General features: G+C 40.9%; 1 protein-coding gene across 1 annotated transcript; it reads left to right on the forward strand.

Moving 5' to 3' along the window:
• The first annotated feature begins 1,455 nt into the window (after positions 1 to 1,455).
• Positions 1,456 to 26,222, forward strand: LOC131683524 (ubiquitin thioesterase trabid). The gene is made up of 6 exons (XM_058965567.1): positions 1,456 to 1,617; positions 1,877 to 2,211; positions 2,268 to 3,692; positions 24,816 to 25,272; positions 25,335 to 25,483; positions 25,548 to 26,222. The coding sequence occupies exons 2-6, from the start codon at positions 2,006 to 2,008 to the stop codon at positions 25,564 to 25,566; spliced, it is 2,256 nt and encodes a 751-aa protein (XP_058821550.1). The 5' UTR covers positions 1,456 to 1,617; positions 1,877 to 2,005; the 3' UTR covers positions 25,567 to 26,222.
• Positions 26,223 to 27,744: the final 1,522 nt, after the last annotated feature.

Consider the following 27,744-nt stretch of genomic DNA (forward strand, 5'->3'; position numbering starts at 1 on the left):
TTACACAAGTTGAAAACTTTACTTGTATGTCAGTTCTCAGTGGTTAAACCTTCTAACAATATAACAAAGAATTTGATTTCTATGTGTTTTAGTGGGTAGAAACTAAAAGAATGCTTACGCCCAATTTGCATTTCAGTCGTGATTTCACCCTTCTGCAATCGCCATTTGCGAGAGGGCTAAACCGTGAACATGATTTTCAGTAGGGCGCGGTAAATGGGCTAAACTGTCTCTGTCTTGCTGGGTAGGGCTGGGTAAATAGACAAGCTTGACATGATACTTTTTAATAGGGCTCAGCAAATGGGCGCATAGAAACCCAATGCAAATGAAAGGGCGCGTGCATCTTTTCTTCAAATCTCGACAAACATATGATTACGGCCTAAAAACCAACTGTCAAAATCCACTTTGAATGGAAATTCCGGACAAACCGTTACTAGTCGAACACAGTTCACAAGAGTTTATAAAAGAGAAAACTTTTCTCTTTCGTTTACTACCAACATTTGTGATTGGCGTGTAACGGTTTGTCCGGAATTTCCAATCAAAGTGGATTTTTACAGTTGGCTTTTAGGCTGTAATCATATGTTTGTCGAAAAAATTTCATGAAAATATCGAAATATTCGAATGTTTATGTGCATCAACCACCGAGTAGATATTAATTATCATTTATATAATAGAACCGCCGTTTACAGAATAATTTTGTGAATAATAACCATTCTCCCCTGTTCTGTCAAAAAATGTTAGTTTAGCCAAATGCAAATTATTTGTATTTGGTTTAGCCTTTATATTCCATATGAGAAGAAGGGCCTAAGTCGAAATCTCGAAGAAAATGTATGTTTCGCCGTTTTGTTTTCTTTAATTATGAATCGATCTATAAACCATTTCTCGACAAACATATGATTACGGCTTAAAAGCCAGCCGTCAAAATTCTCTTTGAAAGGAAATTTCGGCCAAACCGTTACTGACTAAGCACAGTTCATAGTAGTTAATGAAAGAGAAAACTTTTCTCTTTTGTTTACTACCAACATATGTGATTGGTGAGTAATGGTTGGCTTTTAAGCCGTAATCATATGTTTGTCGAGATTTCAACTAATTTTCACCTCAATCTTGTAGTATTTTAGTCACATAATGCCATAGTAGCGAAAACGCAGTTTGTTTACATTTGCGATTTAAGTCCTAATGAAAGATCTATGTTGAAGTGAATGTGAAATCATTCTTTTTACATGAAATGTTCAAAAATCTGCAGAAAATTCAATTAACTGCAATGTATCTGCAGCTTGAAAATACTGCAGAATAATAGAAGAATCTACAGATTTACAGACCTGGCATCCCACTTATAATCTCCGCCACTCGGGCAGCGCTGCAGTCGCATAAAAGTTACTTGCATCATTTTGTTACAGTGCACTTTGAGACGTACTAAAACGCTGTTCTAAACTTACGTAAACTGTCAAACGAGGAAAATTTTGTGTGTCGTTGAGTTCAATTTCTCCATCAAGATGGTGATCAAGATTCCTATTTAGCAACGTTTCGCGTGATTATGGTCAACTTACGGATGAAAATTTAATGTTTGGAACCCGTAGAAAGGTCGCATGTTGACGACTACATAAAAACTTAATTTATTCGGTAAGTGCGAAACAAAGGAAAAAGTTTGTTTTTCTATACAATATTGTTGACTGTTCTTCCGGAAAACTAAACCCAAATAAATAAGAGCTTGAACAAAAACAATTTTACCAACAATTTTGCAATCCCGATGCTGGTGCTCTATAACTAGTAAATCGACCGTTTCAATAGACTAGAATATACCATCTCGATATTACGACGAATGGTGCTAACGTTTACCACACAAGTGAAAAAGGTTTTAAAAAAATTGTTTTGATTTTAGGAATCGTCATCAATAATATTGAACTATTTAAATGTCTGGTGCAATCGAGTCATTGCTAGATACAAAACATCGAGACTCGCAAAGCTCTGAAACGGTGTAAATTAGAAAAAAGATTTTTAACGGAAAGCTATGTCGGAACAGTCTTCGTCAAGCTCACCAAAGCAACAGGATACCAAAAGTTATCCAAAAGAAAGTCAAGATGAACAGCCCCGAAATAATTCCGAGCCACAGACGAAATGGATTTGCGAGTACTGCACCTATGAAAATTATCGTCTATCGTTGAAATGTACTATGTGCAAGGGCCAGAAACCACTGCTGAATGAGGATATTTTCAGGTGAGTAGTTTTTAAAAAAGTAATTTTTTAAGATTCTCACAACTTCGTTTAAATAGGCTCAGCCCCACGCAGCAGTTGAGTACTACCAAAAAAACTACATCTAATTTAGCCAGTGGACCATCCAAAACGTCCCCAGTCTGCGAAAGTGATGGTAGTCAAAAGTGGTTCTGTAATGTCTGTTCTTACCACAATTTTCTCGAATCGCGTCGATGTTTCCAATGCAATAGTAAGCGCGAAGAAGATCTGTTCAATAAACCAGTAACCCACAAATATCAGCCTCAGAAATCCTCGCCCCCTAAAGTTATATCAGAGTATGAAAGCTTGAGTGACCAGTTAAACGCATTAAATATCTGTCGTAGTTCTGGTGATGATGATTCCCTTGATCTGTTTGCGCCCGGTGTTGGCAGTGCTAGAAAGAAAAATAATTCTCCTATGCATAGAAGTACATCAACTTCGGAACGATCATTGGACAGTGCTAGAGATAGTGATCCTAGTGGCGGAGCTAAAACTCAATCTCCAACATCAGTCTCTCCGATGAATACTTGTGCACGATCAGCAGGCAATGCCGGAAAATGGTTTTGTGTTGTTTGTACTTACGAAAACTGGCCAAAATCGTTAAAATGCTCGATGTGCTTACATCCTCGTGAGACGAATAGTGGTCGAGCGGCTCAAGCATCTGCCAAACTGTCCCCAGAGCATGAAGAAAATGTTGCCAGCAACATAGTTGTGAATAATAAAAGAAATCAGCAGCTTGTACGTGACCAGGAACCGATGAATAATCTGGACGTTTATCAACAGGAACGATATATGCGTCAGCTAAGGAGACAGCCAGATTGGCAGTGGCTTAATGCGTGCATTGGAGTTGCTGAAAACAATGTAGGAGCTGTGGAAACCTACTTGGGCTGTGGCGGTGATCCCAGCCGGGCGCTTACCCCGGCGGAAGTAAGCTTACTTAATCATAATAATATTGCTTTCGATATTGGTCATACACTAATCCATCTGGCGATCCGCTTTCATCGTGATGAGATGCTGCCGCTTCTGTTGGCTCAAATTTCCGGTTCTGGACCGGGTATCAAACGGGTACCGTCCTATGTAGCTCCCGATTTAGCGAGTGACATTAGGCGGCATTTTGGCCTTTCGTTACGTATGCGGAAAGCCGCATTCAACTGCCAGTACGTGAATGAGCACGCTACCTTTTCTCTGCCTGCTGATATAGAAGAACTTCCGCTGGCACTTCAGGAACAACTTTACGACGAACTGCTAGATCGCGATGCCCAGAAGCAGTTGGAGATGCCACCACCAGCACTCAACTGGTCACTGGAAATCACCGATCGGCTGGGATCTCGTCTGATGGTGCTATGGAATCGGAGCGCCGGTGATTGCTTGCTCGACTCGGCCATGCAAGCAACATGGGGTGTGTTCGATCGTGATAATACGTTAAGAAGAGCCCTAGCCGATAGTCTGCACCAATGCGGACGCTTGTAAGTATACAATTTTGAAATTTTGTGTTTTTTCAAAACAAATTGAGCGTGGTTTTGTGTTGCTGAAATTATTTGTTCTTTGTTGATTTGATAGCTATCTATAACTGAAATTCAGAATCATGTATAAAGGGGAGTGGGCGTAGCGTATTGGTAAATCGATTGCCTTGTACGCAGCGCACCTGGGTTCGAGTCCCCGACCCCGCACATAGGGTTAGAAATTTTTTCCTAAGAGATTTTTCTAACCCGAAGAGGCGATGACCTTAAGGTTAAAACCTCTAATAATTGAAATAAAAAAAAAAGAAAAAAAATCATATATGCATGAATTCGTTAAAAGTAAATGTACCCAACATTTTCTTCCAAATATTTCGCTCGTATTCGTGTATTTGAACGTTCACATCCCACTAAGCTGTTTTGAGTATTTCAATTTCGAGACAATGTGCGAATTCCAGCATATGCTCAATAGGTTCTATAAAGGAACCCATGCTGAACGCTCTTGAGGCAATTTTTTGGGTTTCTCAGTAGGATGCCTCTCTTACACTAAATACCATAATTGGAAATTTATCATTTTTAAGCAAAAGCACGACTTCAGTATTGTAGATTTGGAGTTTGTGGATCCTTGGACCTCTAATTAGAGCCGCAATATGCTGAACAAAAATATATTAATGCGATTCACGCCAATTATCAACGATTTCAATCAATCAATCTATCTATCTATCTTTCTATCTATCTATCTATCTGTATCTATAAAAGTCAATGTTTGTATGTATATGATTTAGGGACTCCCAAACGGCTTAATCAATTGCCGTAAAAAATTATACATAGTAGGCATTTGTTTTGGAGCGTGTTTGTGTGCTATTGGTTGGGGATTATCTGCTCGCTAGATAGCGTCTCGGAACAAATTGTATTTTCCACCTATTTTGTTGAACATCGCAGCAACGCGCGATGGGTATTAGCTAGTTACTTATAATTTGGTTTTCTAAGTTTAAGTGCAACCCAACTATTTCTTTTTTTATAGAATTTCGATGCTAACTTTTGCAGGGATGATTCCCATAAAATGCCTATTTCCATGCTGATGACGTTTCGCACGTGGTAGAGCTAGTGACGTTTCTAACCGGCCTCATTCGAACGCAGACTAGCGGTTTCTGATGGGGTTCGCTAACCGTTTTACCCCAATTCTTCCCATAGCTCAAGTGTAAAGATAATCCTGGCTCTTCATTTCAGAAAGAGCCTGAATGCGATTGATCAAAAGTAGTTTTTCTTATGCGAAAAATTGTGTGTACCCGTAACTTGGGGTAACTCTTCCCATATCTCAAGTGGGAAGTTAAACCTGGCAGTGCTTCTCGAAAAGAGGCTGAATGAGGTTTATGGAAAGTAGTAATTCTTAAGGAAACAAATCCGGGGTATCGATTGAAGATAGTGAAAATGACCGCTTGAAATGTTTGTATCTGTTTTACCCTTATTCTTCACATAATACAATTGTATAAATCTAGGATGGGTTTTCAAAACGACCTATCGACATTTTGCTCGAACAGAGAAAATCTAGTTTGAAGTATGGCGAAAATACTTTTAATTCCTATTTAGGAACTAAACCGTTTTAAATACTAAAAAACCTGTTTTAATCCACCTAGCGGTGCAATTGTGCCTTTCTCATTTCTCTAAACTATGGCACGGAGACTTTTTATGTTCAACATAATCGTGGAAATGTCCATTACATTCTTAGTACACTTTGCACTTATACACAATGGCATGCCAGCCACGAACTTGATGAGCTACGTGTCGACGGTGAAACAATTGAAACAAAAAATAGCATACTTCATTAGCCTAATCAGCATTAGATCAATGTTATCTGCTTGCTAACTCATTTTGTCATGCGGGGGTGGGTATGTGAGGAGGGCGAAAGTCCCATGAACGAACGACTCCCCAGCTTAAATTGGTATGCTTTGTGATATAGTGGTGGTTTAAAGATGATGGGGTTGAAAGGGAGGGGTATGAGGGCTGGATGGGGTGGTGGTCTGAGGGGTGATTTAAGGAGATTTTTAAAGGAGGGGCGCGAACAGTAGAGGGGGGGTGTAACCCCTCTCCGTAAACCATCAACTACGCCCCTGTTAAAATCCAGAAACCCTAAACGAGTCGAAAAAAAAATTTGGCCGGGATTAGGTTGACGTTTTTCAGAGTGATTGCATAACCTTTCTATATGAGAAAGGCAAAAATGTGCCAAAATCCAAAAAAGTGAATCGTAGTCAAATTTTTTTTTTCGAGTTTGCATCAAATCTCGACGTTTCATGCACCTTGAACACATTTAGCATCAAAAATAAAAATTCAGTTTTTAATTTTTCCTATAGTTTATATGAGAAATTTCTGTGTGGCCGCGCTCTGAAACCCGTAATTCCGGAACCAGAATTCCGATCGATCCAAAATTCAATAGCAGCCGATGGGAAGGTTGCACCTTTCATTTGAGACTAAGTTTGGGCAAATCGGTCCAGCCATCTCTGAGAAAAATGAGTGACATTATTTGACACATACGCACATACATACACACACATACACACACACACATACACACACACATACACACACATACACACACATACATACATACACACACACATACAGACTTTTTCCGATCTCGACGAACTGAGTCGAATGGGATATGACACTCGGCCCTCCGGGCCGGGATTAGGTTGACGTTTTTCAGAGTGATTGCATAACCTTTCTATATGAGAAAGGCAAAAATGTGCCAAAATCCAAAAAAGTGAATCGTAGTCAAATTTTTTTTTTCGAGTTTGCATTAAATCTCGACGTTTCATGCACCTTGAACACATTTAGCATCAAAAATAAAAATTCAGTTTTTAATTTTTCCTATAGTTTATATGAGAAATTTCTGTGTGGCCGCACTCTGAAACCCGTAATTCCGGAACCAGAATTCCGATCGATCCAAAATTCAATAGCAGCCGATGGGAAGGTTGCACCTTTCATTTGAGACTAAGTTTGGGCAAATCGGTCCAGCCATCTCTGAGAAAAATGAGTGACATTATTTGACACATACGCACATACATACACACACACACATACACACACACATACACACACATACACACACATACATACATACACACACACATACAGACTTTTTCCGATCTCGACGAACTGAGTCGAATGGGATATGACACTCGGCCCTCCGGGCCGGGATTAGGTTGACGTTTTTCAGAGTGATTGCATAACCTTTCTATATGAGAAAGGCAAAAATCGTCTACGGTTTTGTTTTTTCCCTTGCTTTAATGTTGCAATACGATTGATAAGAAATTTTACTATCACCTCTGCATTTACTAGTTGCAGGATCGTATAAGCATACTACACGTTTTTGCGAAGATAATAGGGAGATAATTGATAACTATTATTTTATTATATTTTGCCAATCACTTTTGCTATTATGCTCTTTTACATATGTGGTCTTGGCAACACCGTTTGTAGATGTCACATTTTACTGTGGCGTTTTGAGAGACGGGCTTGTAGTTGTGATATATTTCATGTGCTGTATTGCAACCGAGAATGTAGATATGAGGTTTGGCATTGGAAAAACATACTAACTACAGTCGACTTCGAGAAACATCACAACGCAAAACATCACATCTACAAAATATTAGCAAAGCTTTGGTATACTATATGTGACATTTTGACTTAAGATTAAATTAACATATGAAGAGTTATCATTTTTCTCTATTATTTGTGGACGATAAAGAGTCAATGCTTAGCTTTTATTTGGCATAATAAACTCAGTTTGTTTACATTTGTTAAATATTACGTTTTGAATAAACGGTATAGATTATGTTTATACGACCGTGGGAAATCAAAAGGACGTATGCGTCGTTTGAAAGAATATGGTTAGTAAAACGTGTACGACGTTTTTTAATTTAATTAATAATGTGATAGCCTGTCGTTTTTGGGGAATCCTATTCGTGTGATACGATAGTAAGGTTTTTTTTTTTGTAAAACTTTTATTGTCCTGTTTCTTAATTTTAGTTACATGTTAAATAAAACTTATAGTTATTTATGCTCTTCTCGTTTGCTGGTACACTTGTCATATAGCATAACATTGACGAAAATTCTCTAAGGATTTGTTGACGGGTACGTCTAGTTTGTTGTTGGAGAACCGGATATATCCATTCCTCCTGTTGCAGCTGTAAGAGCCGTCGATCCAGGCCCAGAAAAACGCTTTCTTTGGTAAGTCCAAATGTGCTTGTTTCCGCTGCATTGGAATAGGTGGTGTTCGATGTTATCCGTCTGGCCAGGACAAATGTTGCAGTTAGAGTCAGCTCTCCTGTTCACCCTATGCAAAAACTCGTTGGTTACAATTTTGCGATGCATAACGGAAAACCACACTGATCGTTGGTGTGAGTTTAGAAGCTTGCAGTGAATATTTTTAAATATTGTCTTCCAATCACGTTGAGGATTTTCCCGCACTATTTTGGGCTCTTTAAGCTGTTTTAAGAAGTAGTTGTATATTGAGCTTGAGTTCGGTGCTCTAGATATTTCTTCATTCAGAAATGCTGTTTCTTTAACTACTGTTCGGATGTGCTCGTATTTTCGTGGAATGCACGAGAGATTCGGAGGATTTGCATTGTGCTCCAAAAAGCTCCACAAAAAGGGTAAATCCGATCCAATATGCATCATGCGGTTGGTTAGCAGGGCCTTGGCTTTGATGGGTGGTGAGTGTAAGTTCAAACCTCCCCGGCATTTTGGTAATATTATTGTCTCGAAGGCAATTCTGGTCCAATTCTTCCCATACCACAAAAAGGAGCCGATCCTCGAAATGAATTTTCCAGCGTATTTATTCGGTAGGGGGATCACTGATGCTGTATACCAGATTTTCGACGTAATAAACGTGTTCAATAAAATTGTTTTCTGTATGAGATTAAGATTCCTGGAGTTGTTCATCCACATACATGTTTGTACTCCCCGTAGAACCGCAAGCCAATTTTGCTCTACCATGCTCGAAAAGTCTTCAGCGAAGTGTATTCCGAGGATTTTCACCGACGTCTGCGTTTGCAACCACTCGCTTTGTGGTGTCATATTCAATATACCGATCTTTAAGGCGTTTGTTTTCTGGGTGTTGAGCTTTGCTCCAGAAACAGCTGTGAAGTCGGCAAAGATGTTTACGATTGCGAGTAACTGAGATTCACTTTCGATGAACATTGAGATGTCATCCGCATATGCATTCAATACCGCGTGAGGGAATTGTCTCCGCAGTTTATCGAGCAAAGGTTGTAAGTAAATAACAAACAAAATCATTGAAAGTGGATCACCTTGGCGCACTGACCTTTGAATTTTGATCTCACTTCCCAATTTACCGTTGACCAGAACTCTTGAGAAACTGTTATTCATACAGAACATGAGGAGGTTTATCAGTTCCGGGTTGAAATTCATTTGTCCCATAGTTCTTGCAAGGAAGTTGTACTCTACTCTATCGAAGGCGTGGTCGAAATCAAATGCTACCAACATCGAGTTCCCATGCTGCTGTTTTAGCTCACAGATGCGGTCCAGTATGCGGGCGGTAGCCTCAAAAATGTTTCGCTTTCCGTTGCAGCATTTTTGGTTTTTCGATAACACCAGTGGAAGAAGGGGGCTGATTCTGTTTTTCAGTATCCTAGTGAAGATTTTGTAATCAACGTTCAGTAGTGAAATCGGCCTGTACGATTTTATGCTGTCGTTACTTCTCTTCTTTTTGATTAGTACAATCACACCATCAAAAAATTCCTTGGGGGCTTCTGAGGACAAGGCTTCATTTATGATGAAGGTGAACTCTCGCTGAATTACTGGCCATGATTTTAGGTAGAACTCCTTTGGTAGACCATCAATACCAGGAGATTTTCGTGAGCTACTTGCCTTAATTGCTTGTAGAATCTCTTCGGATGGAATTTCACTCAGTATACGCTGATTGTCCTCATTCTCATTCGGGATGCATTGTGTTGGATTGAAATTGTCATTTATTGCGGTGTGCGTAGAGGAGTACAGGTTCGCGAAATATTCCTGCACGCTTCGGCGTATCTCATTTGGCTCCCTTATTGTATCAGAATCATTCTGCAGCGTTTTAATCGAGGTTTCGGCTCGTCGAGTTTTTTTGTTGGCTACGTGGAATATTGATGTGCTTTCACCTCCGATGTATGCTTCGTTCCAACTTCTTGTTTTCTGTGCATAGTTCCGTTGCAGCAACAGCATTTTCCCTTTAATATGGTTGATAGTACTTAGCTGACTGGGATCGCCATAATAATTGTCATAAGACGAACGAAGCAGAGCATAATATAATTCCATTGTGTCGCAGAACGAACGTCTTTTTAACGAAGCTTTCCATTTGAGGAAAGAAACAAGTTTTGGTTTAACATACTTGATCCACCATTCGATCCAGGTGCGAAAATTCCTTCGATTCCTTGTCCAGTACACCCATTTGACGCGAAGTTCATCTATAACTGCTGGATCGTTTACTAGACTTGGGTGCATACGCCATACACCCCGACCAGGTGGGTTACCAAGTGTGGGGAGCACGGTGCGGATAATGTAAGCTTTGTGATCCGAAAAAGCCGTTGCTGCAAAATGTGCTGTTCTTATCCACCCTCGTATATTGGGAGTCAGAAGAATCCGGTCTATCCTGGAGGCAGAGTCGGATCTAATAAATGAAAACTCGACATGTTGACGATGTATAAGCTCCCAGCTGTCGTCAACTCCTGAGGCAGACATAAATCTTTTAAGCATTGGACTGTGTGCATTTAAACCGGTGGCGTCTTTTTGATTCACTACAGAGTTGAAATCACCCCCGATGATTGCAGTGTTCGTCGCATTGTAGAAGTAGTGTGGTAGCACGTTGTTGTAGAAGTTCTCCCGAGCGTTTCGATTTTGCGTTCCCGACGGTGCATAAACGTTGATGAAGGTAACGTCATTTATCCGTGCGCTGATTATTCTTGAGTCCATGCTTCTATCAATGTGAGTGAGGGGGAAAAAAATTCGTGCTGCAATCGCTGTTCCTCTTTTATGCTCGTCTAAATTGTACTCAATTCTAAAACCTGGTATGCTGAGGCTTGTAGTTGCCACCTCTTGCAGGAAGATAATATCTAGTTCGGCAGACCGGATGAAGGAATTCAGGCCATCGAGCTTTGTCCCGTTTGTCACTGCGTTCATGTTGATTGTAGCAATCTTGTAGCTCACCATATCAGCCATTTCCATCGTAGAGAAAGCAGTTCGTTGACATGTTTACGCGAACAGCTAAATGTTGTCACGGTAGTGGCAGGAACACGAAGACCAGTAAGGCAGCTTATGGAGATTGCAGTAGCAGCGAAAGCTGAGAGAGGTGAAATCTTGCTGAGGGTGGTAGTATCGTATGTTGCTTCGGCAGGACATATACTGTCGAAAATGCTTACCAAGGAGGCTGAAAACGCTACTGGCATCTTCGCTTTTTGCAGAGTTCCACCACGGCAGGCGGACGATTGCAGAGACATCGGAAAATTACCCCGGCAGGACGGACAGCTTATGGGTGCAGTTACGGTGGAGACGTGTGCAGGAACCGATGGAAGTAGGGAGGCAAATTTCGCTGCTTGCACATCCAGTTTGTTGCTGCAGTGTTGAGACGAGTAGCTGGTCAAAATGTACCTGATGATGGGCGCTTGCGTAAACATTTGAATGTTGAGCAAACGAAATGGATGGTTATCAAGTGCAACTGCAGCAAAATAATACTGCATTCTGCATTTGTTTATGTTTCGCTGACACGACGAATAGCAGCAGAACTCAGCAACAGCGGGGTGAGCTGTGAACGGTGAAAACTTGCTGAGGGTAGCAGTATCGAGGTTTGCTTCGGCGGGACATATACTGTCCAAAATGCTTACCGAGGAAACTGACATCGATGCTGGCATATTCGATCTATGCAAAATTCCATCACAGCAGGCGGACGCTTGCAGAGAGATTGAATGAATTCCCCGACAGGATGGACAGCTGATGGGTTCTGTTGCGGTGGTGACGTGAGCTGTAAGCGATAGAGGCTGTGAAGCAAAAGGCGCTGCTTGCACCTTCAGTGTTTATGTTTCGCCGATGCGACGAATGGCAGCAAGGCTCAGCGGCAGCGGAGGGAGCTGGGAGCGATGAAAACGAGGAAGCTGAAAACGCTGTTGGCATATTCGTTTTTTGCGAAGTTCCATCACAGCAGACGGACGATTCCAGAGACATCGGATGGTTACCCCTACAGGACGGACAGCTGATGGGTGCTGTGGTGGCGACGTGAGCTGGGAGCGAAGGAGGCAGGAAAGCAAAAATTTGCCTGACGACGGACGCTTTTTTTTGTTTCGCTGACACGACGTATAGCTGCCGGGCTTAGCGACAGCGGTGGGAGCTGGGAACGGTGAAAACTTGCTAAAGGTGGCAGTATCTAAATTTGCTTCGGCGGGACATATACTGTCCAAAATGCTTACCGGGGCAGTCAGAAGCTCTGCTTGCTGATCCAGTTTGTTGCTATGGTGATGACACAGGTATTTTGTTAATTTTCCTTCACGAGCAGTGAAAGTGTGCGAGGCAATCGATAACAGTTTATTGGCGGCAGGAACAAGTAAGAAGCTAATACTTCCTTTCCTGCAGTGACGGACCCAAATGTAGGTAGCATTGGCGGAGCGCCCCTGCAGTGGAGTATTATTGTTGTATTGACGAGATAGGTACTCGCCGGGTACAGCAGCAGTGGCACCAGCTGATGATAGTAAAATTTTGCTGAGAGCGGCAGTATCGAGATTTGCTAGGGCTGAACATATACTGTTCAAAGTGCTTACCGGAGAAGAAAAAGCCATCACGTTTGTTTTTTTGTTATTGCTATGCCGGGGCTGGTTTAGGTTGGTTTTCCTACTTATTGTTTGTTGCGCGAAGTCGATCGAGTGAGATGCGGCTCTAGCCGTGTGTCAGGCCGGGACGGTCTTTTTTCATTGTTTCTTCTGTTTTCAAGAGGGGATGCCGGTCTTTTTGTATTCACAGTGCTGGTTTTGTTTTTGTCTGCAGTTAAATCGTTGCTTTCGTCTGCGAATCCGGCAAAGGGACTCGTAACGTTTATGATTTGCTCATCATTCGTTGTTTGGGAAGTACTGATAGTCACTGCTTGTTGCTGATCACTGGTCTCAGGTGATTGATCGGTTACCATTACGGTATCACTTCCAGCCAGCGATATGTTTGACCCATGGTGAGGTCAGGCCCGTAGCCAGGATTTTGTTTCGGGAGGGGCTTAAAAATTATTGCATAAATGTATTAATTCTGATGACTTGAAACAATCACTGGAAACTGAACGTAATTATGAAAAGTTCTTAGTGAAAACAATTCCAAAAATAAGACAATAGACACTAAAAACTCTAATAATATGTTGCCTGTTACAAGAAAGGCTATAGTGCATCGACGAATTAAATTTGATTATTTTTGATTTACAAGTTAGAAATTTCTCTAGTTACAAAAATGAATAGTCAAGAGCTCAAAGTATTAAGGGCTGCTTGAAAATGCTACGCTGCATGCTACGCTGCTTGAAAATGCTACACATTCGATACACCTTGTAGAAGACGCTAAATTGGAATGAGTAGAAAAATATCCAAAAACCCGTCTCATGAAACTTTACACGCATTTGCTAATCAGAAGAACGAAACCAACGTCAAGATTGTCCCCATGAATAGGAATATATCAGTGTGAAATCAAAGTTTACCGTTGCAAAGAATGTCCGAACAAAGTGAATGTCGAAATTTGCTTCAAATCTTCTGATAAGGCAGGCGATTTGTAGATGCAGAAAATAGGTTCAACTCCTATTTTCATGATCAGGTTTCTTTCTACTATTACTAGCTCTTTGACTTCATCCGAAGTTTGCGTTAACTCGACTTTATGAAATTTTCAATTTAAATGATACTGATCATGTCGTAATCAAAACAACCCCTAAAAAAACACATGTTTTTTTCATTTGACTCTCATAGGTAATGGGTTAAAGACTATCTTCGACAACATTATCAGGCAACTCAGAATAACTATCTTTTTATCTATTTAAGTTGATTCTTTTTAGGTACTTTTTATGATAATTGTACTTATGAATTAAAAATATCGTAGACTGATTTTCCTAGATCCCTAAAACTATAGTAAAAGTCAAAATGTAAAGTGAGTGCAAAAACTACTGATTTCACTACAAAGCAAGAATGCCTTAGCTCTATTGACTTTTGACAATCTTGCAAAACCGTTGTAACTTGAGAAGATTACCTAGATTAAGTAAATATTATATTTGAACATTTTGTTTTTAATTTATTTATTTGAAGGTTTTATTTCGGAATTCGTGGGGTTTTGGACAATGTCAAATATATATTTCAATGATTTAATCTACTAATGGAAACTACCCAGAATTTAATCTACTGAGCGAAACTGCTCAGAATCTATTCACAAATCGAAAGAAAATTACTTAGCACTGATTACTCAATGCTTCTAATTTACATAAAATTTGGTAAATATAACATTGATGACACCACCAAAATAACTAGACACTATAAACATAGATAATAATTTCAGCATCACTTGCTTCCGACACATGGAAGAGAACACATCGCACTTGCACCTAATTTGCCGAGGCTTTCTTTTAGAGTTGTCTGTTTTAAATTACAGCAAATTATCCGTTTCCTGTAAAACTTTTGCAAAACTCTTTGCCAATTCATTAAACAAATATGAACACTAATCTGTTTAGTAATAGGTTTGTTTGTGAATAAAAATAATTAGCTCTTGATTTTTTTCAATCATCATCAAGATTGGAAGAGATGTATGATTTCTTGAAGAAAGTTGTAATGTTTGTCTGATTACATGTTTGTTTTATCACTATTTGGGAAAAAGTTTCAATTAAAGTTGTTGCACCTAACGCAACGAAGACGAAATGAGAAGATCAGAGCGCAATTCGGAAAGAACTCGTGTTGAGTGTATAGTAAAGATAGAAGAGTGATCTTGGATCGATTTAGATTGGTTGATTTTTTCCTCTCTTTGCTCTCTTATTTAAGATTATCTCTCTCATTTTATTCCATGACGAGCAAAAACGGAACGAAAGACTGTCACATACTTAAGACATGAAATCGAAACTGTTATCCCAACTTATTGACTTATAGATTCAATCAGTCCCAACATTTTAGTCCCTCTTCGTGATTGCCTATTATTTTACCACTTTTTGCCCAATCCACTTTTAAAAGAATTTTTTTTGCACGTTTGTCGAAAATATCACGGATTTACGGATTAACAGTGTATTAGTACGGAACGAATTACTCGTAACAATGAAATGAAGCGTTAATAAAAATGGTATTGCGTTAAAATGACGCGAAATGAAAATTCTATTCTCGGCTCAATCGTTCTCAGATAAATTGAAATACTTTTTGTGTAGCGCAGAGTAGTGTACAGAGAACAGAGTGTACAGTGTGCACTGACCTAATACAGAAATTCAAAATTGTGTGCAATTCAAAAACTTATCATTTAAAAATAACAAACTGGGTCGTGGGTCTTTTATATATTTCCTTATGTAAACAATAAAAATAATATAACGAGTTTATGTGGTTGTCCTACAGATCTCGCGCAAGCGCTTAGCCATTGCACGTGGAAACCTGTTTACGAGGCGAGGAAATATTTTTTTCCTCACCAACTATGTCTTGGGGGGGAGTAGTTCATTTCTATCTCGCTATTGTACATTTCCGTGTCATCATCGTAGTTGCTGCCTTTATGTTCGCGAATATCTTCCTTGCTTTTCGCCCTCAATAATTGCCCTTCCAAATAGATTCCATTTCTCCCAAATGTGACATTAATCTGCGAGTAAGCGGTATCCGATCTTGTAGCGGAACATTCATTTTCTCATAGTCCATATACAGAATGATCTTAATTATAGCATTGTCACACACAACCTTGTGCTTTAAGTTGTGCGAAATGAATGGTTTCGTCTGCACTAATTTGTTGAGCGCTAAATGCCTGCCATGATAGAACTGGATAGAGCCGGTTTCCGAAAGTCTAATCTCTATTTACACCTTCAGGATGCGAATGATCAATAATTTTATAATCACCGCATTTGGCTGGAGTACCAATTCTTGCTTCTGCTAATCACTAATCTCGACAGATTATTACAGCTACAATTAAAGTAACAGTCTCTTGTATTCTTCAGACAAGGCACACAATATAAAAGTTACTTTTTTGTTGTTCGCTTCGCACTGGCTCGAGCAAAAGCATAAAGCACACTGAATTTCGTGACCATTGCCTTCGGTGGTTAGAAATAGCCTTCTTTAACTTTTTCTCAATAATTTGTTCAAACCAAATAAGCAACAAGTTTTGTTAAAAGTCACCGGTTTTTTAAATTTATTTTTGAAAAATTTCGGGGGGGGCTTTAGCCCCCTAGCCCCCCCTCTGGCTACGTGCCTGGGTGAGGTGTGCTCTTTTTTAACCCTGTGGAGCTGGCGTTGCTCGGATGACGAAAAGTCTGCTGTGAAAATGACCGACTGTCGCCGTTTTTCACAATTTCGGCTAGGGTTAAACGACTGCTGACGCTCGGCTTCAACGATTTTGCATATTCAGAGCACTTTTGAGCATAGTGAACTCGTCGGTTGCAATGTTTGCATGTTGCGACTTGACCTTTGTAGGTTATGAGAGTCATAGTCGTGTCCACCATCACATATGACGGTATCGGTTTTACGAGCTTCATGCGCATGATCCTCACTCCATTTGGGACAGCCGTCCAGATTTCATCACGGATTGAGAGGATTTCACCGTACTCACGCATTCGGTATGCTAGCTGTCTGTTAGTTGTGCTCGGGCGGAGGTCATGAACTCTAACCTCAACAGATCCATCTTCCATTGACAGTGGAATGCTGTAGGATTTTCCGTCGTGTTCTAGCTGGTGTTTCATGTTGTGTTCTTGTACTATGTCCTGTGCTGTTTGAGCGGAATCGGTGCCCACGAAGACACGCCCGTTGGTGACTTGCAGGTGCTGTAGCTTGGTCGCTTCGATGGCGAGATTTTTGGTTATGAATTCCGCGATCGCGGGTAGGTTCAGTTTAGTCGGTACAACTTTAAAGTTGATGACAAATGTTTTGTCAATCGATGATGCCATTTTGGCAGTTGCTAGTTCCGAATATCGGAGTATTAAATTGTATTAATATGCCGGACTAAGTCCGCGAACTTCGTTGTAGAAAAACCACTATTGTCGTTAAAAACGCGTGTGCTCACGACAACAGTTTGCTGTCAACTGGTTCGAAAAGAGTGGTGTAGTGTAGATAACTTATTATGTTTACTTTGGTCGCTTACGGCCTTTTGAAAACCTACTTGAGAGATATACCTTACTCAACATTTCAGAAAGAGGCTGAAAGCGGCTGATCAAAAATATTTTTTGGTGTTAAATAGTCCAGGGAATCAATTAAAGATAGTTAGAATGACTGGACAAATCATGTGTACCCGTTTAACTCCAAATTCCTCCGATATAGTATGAAGTTAAAATTGGCATTACTTCTTGGAAAGAGGATGAATGCAGCTGATGAAAAGTAGGAATTCTTATGTACAAAATTCCAGGGAATCATTTGGATATCTCTCTGGAATGACCGCATGAAACGTGTATGCCTGTTTTACCCCAGTTTACATAATGAATGTGTGGAGTTATACCTTACGCGTCATCGAAAGATGCTGAAAGTGACTCATCTAAGTAGTTTTTCTTATGTAAAACAGTTCAGAGAATCGATTGAACATACTTAAAATTACCACCCGAAGCGTGTTTACCCGTTTTTACCCCAATTATTTCCCTTATACAAGTGTGGGATTATATTTAACCCATATTGCAGAAAGAGGCAGTAAAGAGTATTTTTTATGCTAAATAAACAGTTCACGAAAAATATATGGAAGGTAGCTAGAATGTCCGCGTGAAACACGTGTACTCGTTTTACCCTAAGTCCCACTGATAACTCAAGTGTGAAGTTAAACCTGGCTGTACTTCTCAGAAAGAGGTTGAATGCGCCTGATGCAAAGTAATAATTCTTATACAAAAAAAATTCGCGTCAGCCTGTTTCTGAAATTTAGTCAGGTTTAATTGAAAACACGAAGTATGAGAAGAAGAGGGGTAAAACGGATTCACACGTTTCGTACGCCCATTCTAACCATCTGTAATCGATTCCTCGGGTTTGCATAAATAAGAAATATTAATTTTGTTATCCCACGCTCAGTCTTTTTCAAAAATTGAGTATTGGGAACAGGGGTAAACCGGGTACACATGTTTCATGAGGTCGTTTTAGTTATCTTCAACCGATTCATCTGACTTTTTATATAAGAATGAATACATTTGATCAGTTGCATTCAGCCTCTTTCTGAAATGAAGGGCCAGATTTAACTTCACACTTGAGTATTGAAAAGAATTGGGATAAAACCGATACACAGGTTTCGTGCGTTTGCTCTTACTATCTTCAATTGATTCCCCGGACTTTTCTACGTTAAAATAACTACTTTGGATGAGCCGTATTCGACTTCTTCCCGATATGTAAAACCTGTTTTAACTTTAGTCTTGAATTATGGGGTAAACCGGGTTCACACATTTCATGCGAACATTCTGACTATCTGCAATCGATCCCCAGGACCTTTTCACATAAGCAATTCAACTATTGATCAACTAAATTCAGAATCTTTCACAAATATATTACCATGCTTAATTTCGCTCTAGAGTTTGCGGAAAATTGAAGTAAAACGGTTTATCCTGTTCCGTACGCTCATTCTATCTATCTTCACTCGATTCCTTGGACTTTTTTGCATGAAAAAAATATAACGCTAACTATGGTAGCCCTCATTCCGTTTTCTTACAAGTTATATACTGCCGCTCTACGCATAATTGTGCCATATGTATAGGGAATCCCATAGCACATGGGACAGTTATGCGTATAGCGGCAGTATAGGCAGTACTAAAAATAAATACTAATAAATGGGGTAAATACCCCATGAAACAAGCATGATAGCGTACTTTGCGGTCATTTTAAATACCTGCAATCGATTCCTCGGACATTTTTACATAAAAAGTGCACATTTTCGATAACCACATTTAGCGATCTATCACGTTATTGACTCAAGTCGCGTTTGTGATACTTTTTTCCCACTGCGTTGTCCGGATCACCGCTGCTGTCTCAATTAGGTTGTACACCAACCGACATAACCCCGCAAAATGAGCTGGATGAACTTCCTTTGACAATTCTCGGTGGTTTGTTTACATGGGAGTTGCGTGAGTTCGAATGTAACAGATGAGCACACGTTGCACTCGCTCTCACGTAACCGACAAAGTAAACAAACCACCAAGAATTGTCAAACGTGAACTTCATTCATCATGACTTAATTCGTGTTGTCGTCTTGTAGAACTCAATTGCCGCCCGCGTTCAGTAGGACCAATCCAAAAAAGGTGGGACAAAACCTATTTGAGGCCTTAGATGTCATTTAGAGCCAGCATTTCTTCGTAGGATATGTTCACAATATTATTCTGCAATTTTTTAAGTAGAATATTTTGTTGTTGGACTAAAGTAGAGCACCCGAGCAAAAATTTTTTTTTCAAAGTATTGTTTTAGAGGGTCGATGTCTTCGACAAAGTTGTAGAATATTATGTTATGAATAACTTCTTCTAAGATACCACAGACATCAGACCTCAAATTTGAGGCAAAATTGTTGTTTTTTAAAAATATGATCAAAAAATCAATTTTTCGATATTTCCATGCTAAAAACCTTAATTGATTAATTTAATATGTTCTACAAACTTGCAGGTAACACTACCCAAGCAACACTTTCAACATGTAATGGCCGCGGTTTGTTGCATAACCATTAACTTTTGCTGGTGCGCTTTTTTGGTTGCTAAATCAGTTGAATAACGGTTGATGTACATTTCTTTTCAACTAACTATGTTGCAGAAACTGCTAGTCAACAAACGGTGCTGCTCGGGTAAAATACAACTTTTTGTTGAAGGAACTAATAACCTGAAAGCAATATTTTGGCTTCTAAAACTATTTTTCATATAAATTTACTCTATTTTCATCAAAAATTTCTGTTTTTAGGTGCACTTTTGTGCAGCTAAACTTTGGTTATTCCGATACTCTATTATTCGTAGAATGAAACTAATACTACATAGAAACAGGATATAGTTGGACGCATTGTTTGGGTGACCATTCATGTATTCATGGGTGACCATTCATGACGGAGCTGGCAAGAGTGGCAATTAGCACATGGTGCGATGAACGGGAATTAATTTTCCTTACCTTGCCGGATGTACATTTTATTATCCGCTTGTTTATTTACTTATGCGGTCCACTTCGTGTGACGATTGTCAAAAGGTAAAGAACGAACTTTTTTCCAACCGATGAGTGCTACTTTTTTCTTCGCGTTCTTGTATGGGTTTAGCGGAAATATGCATTTTCTATTTGACAGTCGATAGCGGGAGCGTTATTGGCAGTGAATTATTTGAGCGCGTATCATTTTCAATCCAGCGGGCGAATGTAAACGTCAGATGGATGAGCATGAGCTAAGACTCGATTCCCAATGATGCGCTCATACACGTTCATTATAAATACCTTATTTTCAGCTTAATTGCATTAACTCACTTATCATAATGACCGAAATTACTCTACATGTAACACTTATTAACGATCATCACCGAATCATTCACTTTTACTGGCTCTACTTGTTTGGTCATGTTCCAGTTTGTACGAGTGATCTTCAGCGTCTCGGGTATTGTTCTGGGTGGCTGTGCGATCGCACTTGAGCTTGGGAGGATGAAGTGATTAGTCGTCACTCGTCAATGCTTCCTATGCATCCTGGTTCTGGGGTCTCCAGTGAAATAGTCGTTACCGGCCTAGAGTTGACGATAGAGTCGGCCTCTGCGACCGCTTTGAGACACTCCCAAGAACCGCCGAAATGGGAAGCGGATTGAAAACACACTTGGTGGTCGAATTGTTGAAAGTCTCCGTCAACTACTTTCCGATCGCATCGTTTTAATTTCTAAAATCCCTGTAATTAGTCCCCTTGTTAGAGCTGATTTCGATTGGTGATCAATGACGTACTACAAATCCACGAATGGCCAGCTTGCAGAATTCCATAATTAGTGAATGGGAAACTACCAAATGCACGGCTCTTACCGTAAGGCACGTGAATAGAGCATCGTTTGGCGCAGCTGCGACCAATTATAAACTGAATGGGTCCAAAATAGTCCAAGCCGACATAAGAAAATGGACGCACTAAAACAGCGAGACGAGACTGTGGTAGAGGTGCCATCCTTGCCACAACCGGTGCACCAGTCGTTATTCTTCTAACCACTATGCGAAGGTAAGAACCGTGTAAACGTTGTATAATTTCGTTGTACACCGTCACGCGGTTAGCATGTAAATGTCGATGATAAATATCGACTGACGAGCAATTCACATGGTAAGATGATCGAGAACTTGAAATCGCACCTAACATATGGAACGGTGCCAATACGGCCATAAACTCGAATTACACCATGATCGTCCACAAATGGCTTCAGTTTGTAAACGGGCCTTTGATCTCGATGCTCCGCTTGCGGTTCTCACTTCGATGCTTTAGCACCGCTACTTCGTCCGAGTATACTACGGCTTATACGCCAAAAACTTCAAATGCCTAAGAAACTTCGGATGTCACCTGGCCTTGCAATCTTCAGTCGCTCCTGCAACGTTTGCTCGACCGGGTTGATTTCTTCCTCCTGTGCACAGACCAACAGTAAATCATCCACATATGTATATGAGCAGATACATCCACCTATTCTTCCCAATCTATTTTCGATATAAACACAAATCGGAACTACACTGTTCGAATTCAAACTGCTTCAGTATATCCGTTAGCGTCTTGTGCCAAACTCTCGCCACTTGTTTTAAGCCATAAATGCTTTAGTCTGCACACTTTCACGAGTCTGGCCTTCATTCTCTCGACTTTGCCGCCCGCATCCAACTCCCTCTTGTGCACGCACTTGCTACCGACAATAAGTTGTAAGCAAGCGGCGGGTCCAAAAGCTCCCATGTATCGGTCGACACCAACGACTCGTACTTAGTATCCACTGCCGCAATCCATTCCCCTTTGTCAGGGCAGTTGATTGCTCGCTCGTACGTAGTCGGCTCATGCTGGTCCACCGTTACCATACTAACAACATAATCTCTAAATCGCGTCGGCAGCACTCCCCAGGTCGAATGACGAGGATTCTCCCACTGGTTTTCACTCTCCGGAACAGGAGAATGAAATGCAGTCACTGGTGCTGGTTCACGAGTGATTACCGGAACCGGTATTGGCTCCAACTCGACCGTCAATTCAGTAGCTTCCAACTTCCACTCGGCATCCCGTTCACTATCCATACGCTAATCCTCGAGGAACTTTACAGTGCGGCTGATGGTGATTCGTCCCGAAATCGTATTCAGCAGCCTATAGGCCTTATGCTCGTTGGAGTAGCTTATAAATATCATTGTACGCGCTTTAGGTTCCATTTTCCTGCGTGACTCGGCTAGAACGTGTACCCCGGCTTCGCAGCCGAAAACCCCGAAAATGCTCATACAACGGAAGTCTATCATACCACTTCTCGTAAGAACTCATTATTCCGATGGATCTGAAAGGTTCTGAATGTAGGTTGCCGTTAGAATGGCCTCTCCTCGGTACTTTTGATCTACTTTAGCCTCCAACAGCATACAAATCGCCAACGCTGTCAGGTATCGGTTTCGGCTTTCTACCATACCGTTTTGCTGCGGTGAGTAGGACGCGCTGAACCGGCTCCCAATATCTTTCGCTCGGAGAAAGTTCTGCAAATCATTGCTGGTAAACTCTCCTCCACTGTCTGCTTGCAGCATCCTGGGAACCTTGCCCATCTGCGTCCTGCAGAAGAAATGAAGTCCTTGATTTCCTCTGCAGCGTCCGACATCTTCCTCAGAAGGTACACGAACGCCATTCGTGTATGGTCATCGACCAAACAAAGGAAGTATTGGTTTCCACTCGGCGTGCTCTTCATCGGACTACTGAGATCAGCGCGCACGATGCCCAGCTTTTCCTTGGAACTTATATCCACACTTTTCGGAAACAGTGTCCCAGTCACCTTCCCTCTAGGCAACATTGGCACACAGTACGCACTCCGTAGTCCATCCATAAGCTTCATCCTATCAGTTTGCTTGTTTACATGAATCGACCTCGGTGGCCCAGGTGTCTGCCACGTATGCAAGCAATGCGCCGTTTGCGACGTCTGGACACTAATAACCGCCTGCTCTGTAACACACAAACGGTACAAAGTTCCGTGTTGCTCGCTTAGCGCACACACTTGTCCGGTGCGGCTTCGAATTTCGCAACGATTCTCAATGAAAACACCACACTAAAGCTTTTCTTCGTAATGATACTCACCAACACAAGTCCACTGGTAAGTTTCGGCACATACAATACCTCGCTCAACTCGATGCACATCGTTTTCCGGTGGCGGTCACGCCATCGATGATTCCACGTCCCGTGCCAGCTACTTCGGCTCGCTCGCCATTGGCCAACATCACGCTCGTACCACTGGTTTGCTCCAACGCAATGAACTTCCGATGCCCCGTCATGTGCCGTGAAGCACCTCTGTCGATAAAGCAACTCGAGGGTTGAGCTTGTCCCACTATCCACGCCAGCGGTCCCTCAGAAACTGCTTGCGTTTGCTTGGCATTTGTTTCATATGACTTCTTCTTCATCGGCTTCGTCGCTGATTCGCCAGCTGCACCATTCGGGCAAACTTTCTTCTGGTGTCCCGGTTGTTTACACTGAAAACAGGATCGCGTCTCCGCTTGTTTACTTCCGGCACCAGCAAACTTGCTACCACCACTTCCACGTCGGCGGCGATGATCCACTCGCAAGACGTCTCCACTGCTCGAAGTAGCACCTCCACTGCGCTCCCGGCGTTTTTCTGCTTCCGCCAACAACTTAGACTTCGCCAGTTGTATCGTTAAATTATCCCGTGCCCGTTGCTCCAACGCCGTTGCAGGATAATCAAAGGAGTATGGCAGCAAATACATTGCGACTTACAGCTTTTCCGGAAATTTGTCACTAACATCGGCGATCCGTTGCAGCAGATCGGAAAAAGTCTGCAAATGTTGCTCCACGTCGTCGCCCTCCTTGAGCTCCAGATGCATCAGCTTCTTCAGGAGGTAGACCTCAGACCCCTTGTCGTGGTAGGACTTCAACGCATCATTCACATTCGCACAATTGCGCACCAAACTTGCCTGGTCGTCTTCAATGCAGTTGTGGTTGTTTAGCTTCTGCAATGCAAATCTCTACGAATCCGCCATTTTGCCGCTTGCAGAAATCCACCGGCCGGAGCTCGACGCCGCAAACAACTGATCCATAAAACGGTCTGTACCGTGACTTTTCTCTCTCGTACCCGATTTCCACAAACACGAACCAGTCTGGGCCCATAACCTGTTAAGCGAAAAATCGATCGACGGAACCAGACGTACGAAAACACGGATAATCCGAACGAAAAAAAAGAATTACACGATCGCGCACTTTGAACAACGTGTGTTTTATTTTGATGAACACAGCGCAACTAACAAATGTCAAAATGGAACAACATATTTATGTTTTCTCTGCAGGGTTGTATTCGCGCATAAGCGCCTAGTGCAACATCTGAAAAGGACGCAACAGACTTGATAGTCCTCGTTCTACTGGCACACGTGTTTCTTTAAATCTGAGTTATTTTCCAGCTTACGATGCAGAGCTTTTATCCGGCGTACAGCCATCGGGTAGCTGTCATGGAAGAAGGCATTTGGTATAACGGTCGTTTGGCATAATAGCCGTTTGACATAAAAGTCATTTGGCATAATCACTGCACTGAAACGAATACTTTGAATGAATAAATAATAACAAATTAAAAAAAACGAAAATCCTTTACGCTTACCACTTTCTGCGTCGCGGAAGAATTTTATTTGCGAACAAATACAGCAATGATACTGATTGCTTCAAAATGATTGAGTTCTAAGCAACAGTAATGCTGTCATCACAATATTTGAATTAAATATCCAATCATCAAAGCTATATCGCAAACCATTCACCTTAAAAACACTTTTTATATAAAATGTAACCATATTTTTTATTTTTATTTTTTTGTAGTTTCTATTCACGTTGGAAAGAAAATGAAATCCTCCAAGCCGCATTGCTGCACTACACCGTATCTGAAGCTCAGCTAGAGGAAGATTGGAGCACTCTCTTATCGCTTGCTAGTCAGCCCGGATCGTCGCTCGAACAGTTGCATATCTTTGCTCTCGCGCATATTCTGCGTAGGCCTATAATCGTATATGGGGTGAAATACGTAAAGAGCTTTCGTGGCGAAGACATCGGTTATGCACGCTTTGAGGGAGTCTACTTGCCGCTGCTGTGGGAACAAGGTTTCTGTCTATCATCGCCGATTGCGCTCGGATATACGAGGGGTCACTTTAGTGCACTAGTTCCAACCGAACCGTACTCGCGGATTGACGCCGCTCGTGACGACAGAGAGGATATCACGTTTTTGCCACTAATGGATTGCGAAATGAAGCTCCTTCCTATTCATTTTTTGAATAACAATGAGGTAATGGGAATGAAAATTTGACAGATTTTAATGCATTTTTCTTACATCGTTTATGTTTCTAGATTGGTCGAGAAGAAGTAATCATGCGCCAGTGGTTAGAGGTATGTGAAACCGAGGGTGGATTACTGGTTGCACAGCAAAAGCTTCACAAACGTCCGCTGTTAGTAGCCCAATTACTGGAAGAGTGGCTTAATCACTATAGAAGAATAGCGTAAGCGTTAATTTGTGTTATTGATTTGCTCATACCGTAATTCAAATTGGTTTCTGTTTTGCAGAATTTCGAGGCTATTTTAAAAACTGCTTTACTTGAACTGTTGAGAAATTTTAAACATACCAATAATTTTAACAGTAGTGCAGTATAACACATATACTACCGCAATCGTATATGTGAACAATTTGCAGCAATGTAATGTTAAAGCCAAAAAAATCAAGCGCTATCACACCGCGAACATCTGCACAGTATCGAACGTACATCGAACGTCAATTAACATACTTAACTACTCATCATTCGGAGAATCGGATACGACCCTCTAGCACAAAATTAGTCCTATCTATCTGTATTGTCAGCACTGTTCACAGCGGAAACAACGATCAGTTTCGATATTAACAATTTGCTAAAATAATACCACGACAACCCACGGATTCCCACCAACAGCGAAGCAGCGGCGCAGCACAGTTGTAGAGATTGCGAAGGAGTTATTAAATATGATGCACTAGTACTTTGCCAATTTGAAAAATTGCTAAAATACCAAGCCAACTATTCAGGATAGATGTAATCTATGAACTCGAGTGGCTCTGTTATGTTTGTTAAGTTTTATGAAATTTAAAAGTTTTTGTTCGGGATTCTACTTGGGTGTGTACATACTTTCATTTCATCGAATTGTAGGTAAGTTTATCTATATACAAATATAAAGTGAAAACAAATAAATTATTTTCCAGTCATCAATTGACTTTTCGTGTATTTGATATTCAAGCATAATGAACGATACATCGATGATCTGTGTTATCACGCCATTCCTTTGCTAATATGACGACTATTCTCTAGTGTTGAATATCACTGGAAATTTTGAGGTAAGTGTCTTGTAACCCTGTTCCCGAATTTATAAATTGGTTGGTGAATAAATCTGTGCAAAAATAAAGCAGTAGGTAGGTACGATCACAAATAAACAGGTACATAACACCCTTGAGTAGGTTGTGTTCAGGACCGTTGATTCAGTCTGTGAAGATTTCATAAACGATTGCAAGATGTGAAAATTCAGATCACCTGGAGTGATCGGTTGAGTTTTTTGCTCTGGCTCTGTGTTCGCTCGAACAACCGTGCTCGGCCTACGCCACCCGGATCTCTTTCTCGATCTTGGCCTCAGCCATCCGGCACAAGTAGTCGCGTTATTCCGGTACCCCAAAATAGTTAAGGACCCCATCAGCCGATCAGTATAGAAAACTTTGTTGTCAATCTAATTAAAACCAGTGTCGACTGCATGTATATATTAAGTGAGGTTCATTTCTCTTCCATAGGAATTTCACATACTTTCTAGATTAAATCTGAATTTTAAATAGCATTCAAATGCCTTTCTTATGTGCTTCAAAAAAGTGGAAGATGGTAATTAAATAAATAGGCATGTAATTTTGGAATGCATCTTATATTTATATGTTTTGTTTATTATTAATAGCATTTATATAACTATCAACAACTAAAACCTCTTACCTCTCTTACCATGCATCCTTTGTGTTGGGAAAATTACCAAATTCGTCGTAGTTTTCGATGGTTCCTTTACTGCCGTTCTACGCATAATTGTCCCATGTATAAAGGGATTCCCATAGAACATAGGACTAATATGCTTATAACGGCAATTTAATGCTTCTTACAGTTTGTTTCCGTTTCCGCATTCTGAAATTTAATTTTATTTTTATTGCGCATTTTGTACATTGCACATGAATCTAATGTAATTGGTGATTTTCAATATCTACGTGCTTTTTCACTTAAAATTGATATGATTTTTTGGCTCGCTGTAGTGCAAAACTAAAGTGTATCGTATCTCACCTCCCAACACGTCTCCGCTACCCCGAAGGACGTCAAAGGGTCGACTTCTATCCAAATCAGTCAATTTCCAGGTATACTACGGCTTTTCCGCGAGAAAAAGTGAAGTGGAAATTGTAGCAGGTATCAGGACTGCACAATCGTAGGTAGGCAAATTACTCACGCCTCCATCGAAAAGTTGAATTTCAAATCGGTGAACTCATCGCGCCCTCCACCAAGTCGAAAATACAAACTAGGTAAAAAACTTGTGCCCCCATCATAACATTTTCCGCCGGAGACTTGTATGCGTGTGAAGTAGTGAACCTTAAATGGGTCGTACCTCCTACGGTGGTACCCAGCCAGGATTGATAGCAGAGATGCCAGATTTGCAGACAAGTCTGCAAATTCGCAGACTTAATTTAAGCTGCAGATTTTTTCGATGACGCAGATATTTG

This window comes from Topomyia yanbarensis, chromosome 2, assembly GCF_030247195.1.
Source record: "Topomyia yanbarensis strain Yona2022 chromosome 2, ASM3024719v1, whole genome shotgun sequence".
In the NCBI taxonomy this organism is placed as follows: domain Eukaryota; kingdom Metazoa; phylum Arthropoda; class Insecta; order Diptera; family Culicidae; genus Topomyia; species Topomyia yanbarensis.

Bases quoted from the DNA above. Each gene is read 5' to 3' on its own strand.
- LOC131683524 (XM_058965567.1), top strand. From the start codon at position 2,006: ATGTCGGAACAGTCTTCGTCAAGCTCACCAAAGCAACAGGATACCAAA. The intron at 3,693-24,815 runs GTAAGTATACAA...ATTTTTTTGTAG, and splicing joins CTGCACCAATGCGGACGCTT to TTTCTATTCACGTTGGAAAG. The intron at 25,273-25,334 runs GTAATGGGAATG...TTATGTTTCTAG, and splicing joins ATTTTTTGAATAACAATGAG to ATTGGTCGAGAAGAAGTAAT.